The sequence below is a fragment of the Bos mutus genome, chromosome 16, assembly GCF_027580195.1.
Source record: "Bos mutus isolate GX-2022 chromosome 16, NWIPB_WYAK_1.1, whole genome shotgun sequence".
Lineage (NCBI taxonomy): Eukaryota > Metazoa > Chordata > Mammalia > Artiodactyla > Bovidae > Bos > Bos mutus.
The window spans coordinates 73,724,688-73,734,053 of record NC_091632.1 but is presented as its reverse complement, the minus strand read 5'-3'; the positions used below and the strand labels follow the sequence as shown (position 1 = coordinate 73,734,053).

Genomic DNA, 9,366 nt, shown 5'->3' with positions numbered 1-9,366 from the left:
TCTCCTTTTCATTATTTTGATTTGGTGTGACGTCTGTACACGTCTAAGATATACAACAGCTAAATAAACATATGGCCTCACTTAAGGGAAGTTTCCATATAGGTCAGTGCACTTTTTGAGCTATATAAATATCAGATTAATTTCGGATTTGAGAAAAGTGAATGTTAGGATCCTATCCAAGATCCGCATAGTTATTAGTTTTTCTTTTCTAAATTTTCAAGGTGAAAACATAAAGACAAAATGAAAAACTATGTCGACTCCTGAAAAAAGATTGTTTGCAAAATGTGTGTTTAACAAATTTAAATGAAACCATTGTATCTCTGCATACATTTTTACTGAGGAGTTTGTGAATCAATCAACCAATCAATGAGCTAATAACTTAGTCGATGATCAATAGGCACTGATTAGTTACTGTGAACATTAAGGGCTTCCCAGGTAGCGCTAGTGGTAAAGAATCCACCTGCCAATGCAGGAGACGCGGGGGATAAAGTTTTGATTCCTGGCTTGGGAATATCCCCTGGGGAAGGAAATAGCAACCCACTGCAGTATTCTTGCCTGGAAAATTTTCATGGAAAATGAAAAATTCTATGGAGAGAGGAGCCTGGTGGGCTGTGAGCATGTGCACACCGACCCCCCTCCCTGACCTCCCACACACACACATTGAAAGTTAAGTAGAACAGTGATCCAGTTATTGACCATTTATTTGAAGACAAAACACACTCCCTTGGCAATATTTCATAAAGGTGAAACTTGATCTCGGCCTTGAAAAATGAATAAAATCTGAGAAGAAAGGTCAGTTCTAGGCAAGGGGAACACTTTGATCTTATAACAGAAGAAAAGTAATATGTCTCAGAAACAGCAAGAAAATCCAGCATTCAATGTTTCTAGTCAGTGGTGAGGGAAAAAAAAAAATTGGATGGACAGCAAAAGGCCACAGGATGGAGGAGTTTGAGCCTTAGAAAGAGGAGTTTATTTTGACTTGGGAGATGCCGGAGAACTCATGTATTTTCTGTGAGAAAGTCAGTGTTCAGATATTGATCGAGAGAACAAATGAGAAACAGGACACAGGATCTGACCTTGTAAGGTCTAGTCCGAGGACCATGGCGGTGGTGTGATGACTAGGCTGGTTGATGATCATACAGAAATCGGTTTGTTAGAAAAAATAAGACATAGCTTTTAGTTGTGATTTTGGACTTCAGCCTTTCTGTTTCTTTTTATCCTTCTCAATAGATGACCATTTCTTCTGCTTTTTCACATCTTCCTTGCTCAGAGAAACTTTTCATAAATATTTGCCAAGAGCAAATCAATGAAATATTTTTCAAGTGTATCCCCATCAAAAGTATCTGCCTACAGTATCTGTGTTCATTTAGCTGTTGTGTATCACAGCGCAACGGTAAATGAAATCCTGCTTTCTTCCTTTCCCTTTATTTAAACTGTTTCTCCACCCTGACATTTTCCCCTTCAACCTTGCTAATAGATCCATTTAAAAAAATCTCTTAAAAATGCCATTTCACTTTGTTTCTTGGTTCATTCCTGCTAAAGGTTTTTGCACTTCTCTTTTGCTAATTAATCAGCAATCATAGCCCATGTCATGTTTCAGTTTTTGTACATTATTTCATCAGATACTTAATTGGTACCTCTTGGAGGACAGGTAGCGTGTCTTACGATCCCCTGTATGGTTGAGATCAGAGCTCTGCATAGATGTATTGATAAAATTTGCTGTCAAGTGACACTGAATTATTTTGTGATAGTGTTCTGGCCTAGGCACATGGCATGTCTTACCTGGGCTATAACTGCAGTCTTTTAATTCATCCTCTTGACTCCAACTCATCCTTCATTTGCTGCGCAAGTTATTTTTGTATGCTTGAGATTGGTATGCATTATCTCAGAATAAAATCCTAATCTTTAGCATTCAAGGGTGTCTATCACCTGGTTCTGGGCCATGCTTCTAACACCCATCCCAGCCTTATCCTGCCAGATACTCTGGTGATGCTGAATCATGGGCCCCCAGTGGTAATCAGGCTTTCGATCAATGCTATTGCCTCAGGCTAGAATATACTGCATACTTCCGCTGGTGATTCCTCTTTCTTTTTTATTTTTAAGATGAAAAATTTTAATATACATACATCATTTACACATACATACATATATATGCATACAAGTACATAATGTGATTACACTCACGTAATTTAAGGAAATTAACCTTTCATACTGTTTACAGAACATACATAATAGAAAAACTACAGTGTTCAACAGAGGAGAATTTAATTAATTATAACAAATGCATGCTATAGAACACTATGCAGTTGTTAAAAATGATGGGCCTGAATAGTAGTTACTCAAAGAGTCTGGGATATAGTTTTAGATTTTCAAAGCAGGCCACAGAAGATTTTGGGGGTGGTTATTGTTGCCTCAAGCAATTCCAGCTAGGTACAATGCCGAAATTTAGATAAACCTCATCTTTTTGCCATTGACAAAAACACTGCCTCCTCACTCTGCAGCTTCACACGGTGAGAATCACTGCAAGAAATGATCAAATATTGTGGTCAGACAAACAAGTCCTCTACCAAATACCTATTTCCTATGAAATTTTGGGTGATCACTTTAAATCACCTCAAAACATGTCTTGCCTCTCTGTGCTCACATGACAGATGATACGCAATTTTTTTTTTTTGGGACTATATGAAATTACGTCTTGAAATGCTCCTGAACTTAAAGTATATGGAAAACAAAATGTTATCAAAATAAGTGGACTGTGGATCCTAAGTGTGCGAACACTGAGAAATGAGAACAATAAGTAATATTTATTTGTGGAAGTATGCGGTTTCTAATCTTAAATTTATTTCAGCTTGTTCTACACTAAATCACATTGGAAAATACCAACCGAATAAAGTCTGTACTTTTAGCAGCTCTGAAAAAGTCAGAACTCTTTCTTTTTGTTACTATAATCTGGCTTCTTCTACTAAAGGTCAAAAGTTATAGACAACATGCTTAGCAAGGGGTATTTATTTTTTGCCAAGAATATATATTTTCAGATGTTTGCAGAAATGAGGCTTTTAAAACCCATCCTTAGTTCCTTGTGCATTGGCTGATACTTTCTGTTCCACCAAAATTTAAGAGTTGTTAATATTCACTCATTTATTCATTCATTCATTTGACAATGATATACACACCTGGCATTGTGTGCCTGGCAAGGTGCTAGGTGTTGGGATTCAGCAGTGAGCAGAAAAAGACATGGAGACCTTGAATTGTGACATCCGCAATCCAGGGGGAAAAGAGAATTATTGTTGTACAAATAAATGAGAATTCTATTAAGCGTGCTAAATTAGAGAAGTTGGTGAGAAAGTCTAAAAGGGGATCTGACCCAGGTAAGGAGGTCAGGGAAGGTTTCCCTGAGAACATGACAACTGCACTGATCTGTAAATGATGTGCTTAGTCGCTCAGTCACGTCGACCCCATGGACTATAGCCACCAGGCTTCTCCAGGCAAGAATACTGGAGTGGGTTACCATGTCCTCCTCCAGGGGGGTCTTCCCAACCCAGGGATCGAACCCAGGTTTCCCGCACTGCAGGCAGATTCTTTACCATCTGAGCCACTAGGGAAACGCGAGAGGGGATCTGACCCAGGTAAGGAGGTCAGGGAAGGCTTCCCTGAGGAGGTGACAATTGCACTGATCTGTAAATGATGAGGAAGAGCTAAAATTGCATTCCACGCAGCAGGCCTATGATGGGCAGAGGCCCTGTGGGAGCAGTGGGCCTGGCAGCCATGGGGGAGTGGAAGTAGGTTGGTGAGGCTTGCAGAGAGAGCTGGGGGACTTGTGGTGGAGACAGGATGGAGTGGAAGATGGGGTCAAGCCCACGCAGGTGTTAGACCATTTTAGGGATGCCTTTGTCCTGATTGTTTGGGAAAACAGTCAAGGGTTTATAAACAGCGGGAGATAAGATCACGTTTCTGTGTTGAGAGGATCCCTAGCATTCATAGCAAGGAACACACTGGAGGAGGGAAAAAGTGAGGGCAGATGATTTGAGGCCAGTGCAGTTGCCTGAGCGGATGGTGGTTTCTGAAATCCGGTTGGCAACAGAAAGCAGGCTGGAGAGAGACTTGGAGTAAAACAGCACTTGGTGACAAACTGGATACATGGTATGACTCCTGGGTTTCTCCGCTGGCCAAGACATTTCCAAATTAGGGCTTGTGCAGACCTGACTTATTTATTCTCCAAAGACATCTCTCTTTCAGTGAGCCTCAGAATTTTTATTCTATCACTATTTACGGAGCACCTGTTATGCATCTGGTTGCTGGTGACACAGGAGTGGACCAGTTTGTCTCTTATGGATATAGTGCCTATTGCTTCTGGTAAGGCTGATGAAGGTGAAGATCAGTGCAAGCAAAATAAAAACAATAAACTATGGGAGGTCAATTTTTCTTCTGGGAAATCAGAATAAATGTATTTTTTAAAAAATGCTTTACACTTTCTAAAGCCTCTTACCTCCTCACAGGAACCAGTGGGACAGACAGGAAGGTGTGACCTGAGGAGCTAGTACAGATGGAGACTCCTAAGGTCACAGAGGTGTGAGAAATCAGTACATGGACTCAGTTTTTCCAAGATGAGGGTTTGCCCTCCTTTTCAAAATGAAGACCATCATCAAGGTTGAAAAGGCAGCCTGCCAGAGAACAGTACTCCTCTCTAAATAGTCTTATTTTGAAAAAATAAGACTCATGGCCTCTCAACCATGGAAAGAGCGAGCATACTTCTAAATGAAGTCCTAGCCACAAAAGCGCGTTTCCCGCCTTCATTATTAGCTGCAATAACATAGCCAGAGTCTTTACTGGCTAAATGAAGGCAGGTGAATCAGGGAAATTCTGACTTTGTACTGATTCATCATGGAAGTGAACAGTTTCACGTATGGATCCTGGAAGCTCTTGTATAGACCCTGTGGGGAGAACTTGGAAGCAAGGGAAATAAAAAGGCAGGCCTACTTTCGTCTTAGGTTGGATGGCATCACCGACTTGATGGACATGAGTCTGAGCAAGCTCTGGGAGATGGTGAAGCACAGGGAAGCCTGGCGTGCTGCAGTCCATGGGGTCGCAAAGAGTCAGACAACACTGAGTGACTGACAACAACTTTCGTCTTTATTTGGCATTATTTGAGTGCTTAGTTATGTGAAAAATTTTGGTGTTTTGTCTCTGTTACATCAGTTTACTTCTCATATTTAGCTGTTCTATACTCATGAAGGGATTTAAAGCAATGTTCTTATATTTTCAACAAGCTTGGTTTTTATAAGACTATAAGAAGTTTGATCCCAGGGTGATGGTGTGACCTCCTGTGACCTACCAAAGCAGTAGAGATGGGAGCAGCATCTTCCCAGCAGCTGTGATTTCTCAATTCTAAGGACAGTCAATTATGACAGAACAGGCCCATCAACTGGTATCTCTTCTCTCCTAGAGGAGATACTTGTTTCTGCCGAATTATGAAAAAACACCCCAACACACATCTGGACCAAATATTCAATAACATTATTTATCAAAATAAATTTATTAAAAGTATTCAAAGACCACTTCAAAGTTTAGCTGCCATCAGGACAGTTTTGGCACTCATAATGGACATTGTCATTTTCTACACAAAAGCACTCATTCTAGTACAAACACCAATTGACAGTTCAAACACAATCATTTCAGTTTTAGAGTTATGTGAGACAACAGTACTGATGATCTGTAGACATAGGAACTTCAGTACCCTTGCACATAGTAAACATATATTACCTAGAACTAAAGAAGCTACATCTAAACCACTATGTGGTAACAAGGACTGATTTAGGGAAAGATGTACAGCCAGCTAGCTGAGGCCACATAATCCCAGACCTATTGATTGTAAATGCTTCTGGACCAATAGTGTTACATTGTTATCTTTCAGTCTTAAGCTCCTGCTTCTCCAGCTTGAGACACACCACATTTAAACCACACTCTCTCTCTGTGCTCCATCAGTTAGGGAAGCTGCCCCAGTACCAGCTTTTCCTACGTGGCGACCGGCTTCCTGATTCACTACCCAGCTCTGAATCAATAGTTCTGAGTGATGTTTCCTGAACACCCAGGCTGAATTCAAGGTCAGTCTTTTCGGCAGGTGACAGCCTTTCCCCTTAGGAAAAAAATGAAAAGTCCTCCATTTCTGGGCTCCCGCTTTCATCTCATGTGGCATGGGGTTCTGTGGTGATCTGCGGCTTTTTACACAAGTCCTGGTAGAATTCTGACTCCAAGAAACGTGGATAAGAGTTGTTCTCCATCAAGCTGTACACCCTTTTCTGGGCAGTTGTGAAGCAGCCACTGGTAGCCTCCTGTATGTTTTGGGCAATCAGAGTTTTGGTTTGAAAGTCTATGTTGATCTGAAATAAAACAAAGTTTTATTCCATATTAAGAGTTAGAAATTGAAATATATGTAGTATTTGAAAACAAACAAACAAAAAAACACCCAAACTATAATGTGTGGCCAGTGTCGCCAGCTAAGTCAGTGAAGAAATGTAATTAACCTCACTAAGAGCCAGAAGTAGGGGAAAAACAGCCTACTCACCCACCCCCCTTTAATTTGAGGTCTCTTCAAATTCTTTTCCCTTTGGTGCTGAGGATGTTTAAAATATGCTGAAACAAAGAACTTTTTCCCCCCATTACCTCTTTTGGAGCTTCTTTTTCTATGAAGTCAGTATATATTTTCTTTGCTTTTGAGGACAGCTTTTGGGGTGACTTGGTTTTTTTGAAGTCTTCACAGGCCAGCCAGAATTCAATATTTTCTTCACAGAATTCAGATTTTAAAAAAGCCCTGAATGCAGCAAGACCATCTGGGGGAGGGAAGGAAGAAAGCATGCAGAAATTGCACTGAGTGTCCAAATAATCCCTTATGTGTTTTCCTAGAACTCCCACCTCCTGGCCCCATATTTTATTATTTGCCAGATGGAAGCAATTTTCTTGAGTTTACTCAAACCTGTAATCGTCAAAATTTAGCTCTTTAAAGACTAAGACGCCAGTCAGCAAAATGTGTAAGTTGGCACACTACTACAAAAATATAAACACTTAGCTTTGCTGTTAACACAACTGATAGGGGAGCCCTAAGTTCTTTGGGAATGAAGCCTCTTGAAAACATTGTTTGCAATGGAAAAGCTGACTTAACCTTAACAGACAGCAACTGCCATTACAATCTGGGGCTATTTCCCCCCACTCCCCACGTATTGTGAAAAAGCCGTGCATTTCCCTGGTTAATCACTGGGAAATAAAGGAGAAAAATAGGCCCCATGGTACAGGGATTGTAAAGTCAAACTCTCCTTGGGCAAGCTGCTCTTGCTGTGTGAACACAACCATACCATCCTCTCCTGATACTTGAAATGGATCAAATTCAAGAGGTTAACTTACATTTACTGGCTAGCAGCTCATCAAATGCTTCTGACCACAGCTGGGCTTCCTCAGGAGAAGGCCTGCAAAAGAAGGTCTGCACATCAGCTCCTGATAGCCAGAGGTTCCCTCTTCAGCTCAGCAGTGAGCTGCGCATATTGGCAAGTACAAGATTTTCAACTTACTTGATGAAGGTTTGCTGTTTGCTTTTCTTGCCAGTTTTGGGCTTCCCAGGAGAGGAGGAATTTTGCAAGAAGTAGCTCAAACGGCTCTTCCAATCTTTTAATCTACAGAAGAAAAAAAAAAGATACTCACTTAGCGGCAACACTTGAAACTGCCATTGCAGCTGAAGGCATTTTTACCAAATAAAGTCGCCCCCAGTAGCTACAGACAAGCCAAATAAGACAAAACAACTTCTCCAGTCAGTCTTACTCCTTTAATCCAGCACCTAAGTACTCAACACACCAGTTTCATCCACTCATCTGAACATAATTATTAGTTTTATAAGTAAGGATAGGACGGCCTACAATTATAGGGTATTTTAATGAATTTAGTTTGCATAGTTCAAAGGTAGATGCTATTTCTGGCCCACAAAAGGCAGCCAGTTTTTCTGCAACGGTTAATTACAATTCTGAGACATTTCACACTTGAGGAAGCCCACAGTGGACCTGCCCTGAGCCAGCCCATGCTCGTCTCCCTTCTACTCTCAGAGCAGGAGGCTCGGGACCACCCGAGAAGCTGTGCACAATGAGGTGTGCGTGCGCGAGACTGACCGCCCCCTCCCCCAACTCCAGCACTCATTTTAAGAAGGTGATGCAGAACAATTATTTGTTCCACACTCTTGAGTGGGTGAGACTTGCTGTTCAATTAAAAAAAATTAAAAGTATATTTAGAATCAGCAAAAATATCTCCATCCCAGCAGTCGTGTAAGCAGATCAGAATTTACAGTGCCTCTCACTGTAAAGGCCGGGGGCGCGTGGCCGCAGGATTCTCCGAAGTCATTTTCAATGCAGGGAGACAAAAAGCCAACCCGCATCTATCTCCGCCCCTGCATCAAGAATTTTCTGCAGTTTCTAAACTCTACCCGAGTCCTTCAATAAATACCTACACCACACAGGTTTAAACGTAACTTAACAAATTAACCTTTTACACACACACACACACACACACACATTTTTCTTTTTTTCCTGCAGAGATGCAGGCAGGCTACCCAGTTCCCATGCCAAAGCCCAGCGCGAGTGTACCGCATTTGCAGCCGCCCGGGACAACTGGGTCCGTAGGGGCGGCCAGTCAGGGAGGAAGAAAGCCGCACTCACAGGGTTCGCTTCATCTTCTCTCGCTTCTCCTCGTTCTTGGGGCCGGTGCCAGCGCCTTTGTCCATGGGTCCGCACTCGTGCTGGACAGCCAGGAACAGAGCACTTTGCATTATCTCCCTCCCGCTGGGAACGCTGTTCTGGGGGGGCCGGGCTGCCGGCACCCGTATTTATATAATAGGCGGCGGCGCGGAGGCGGGGTCTCACGGCGCCGGTCCCGCCCCCGGCGGGCGCCGATTGGCCGACGGCGGCCACGGGCCGCGCTGTCACTGGCGCCGCCGAAGGGTCTGGAAACCCGGGTCCCGCTGACGTCCGCTGCCTGGGCGTCGTGCGCAGTCGGGCCGGACGCCCGCTGGTGTGGGGGTCAGAGAAAATTCCCTTTTGAACGGTCGCAGGCGACCTTTGCCCAGTCGTGGCGGCCGGCCGTGGGGTCGCAGGGCCGTGGCGGGCAGGGAGCCAGGTTGGCTGCAGGCACGGCGGGGGCGCTCGCTCCCCGCCTTTTCCCTGTCTCGTTCCCTCCCCCGCGCTCCAGAGCTCCTGACCCCAAAGGGAGCCGTGATTCCCAGCAGGTAAAGGTTGTTTATTGGGAAGCTGAATACAGTAACCTTATTTTGAATTAGGTTTAAAAGGGGATGTGTTTCTGGAGCTCAAGTCCTCGCTCCGCGCCTCCTTTCTTGAT

At 43.1% G+C, this 9,366-nt stretch overlaps 1 protein-coding gene across 1 annotated transcript; it reads right to left on the bottom strand.

Annotated features, from left to right (window-relative positions):
- Positions 1-5,504: 5,504 nt before the first annotated feature.
- RGS2 (regulator of G protein signaling 2) lies at positions 5,505-8,846 on the bottom strand. The gene is made up of 5 exons (XM_005897391.3): positions 8,691-8,846; positions 7,560-7,661; positions 7,396-7,457; positions 6,661-6,827; positions 5,505-6,377 (listed from the first exon to the last, which is right to left on the bottom strand). The coding sequence occupies exons 1-5, from the start codon at positions 8,798-8,800 to the stop codon at positions 6,183-6,185; spliced, it is 636 nt and encodes a 211-aa protein (XP_005897453.1). The 5' UTR covers positions 8,801-8,846; the 3' UTR covers positions 5,505-6,182.
- Positions 8,847-9,366: the final 520 nt, after the last annotated feature.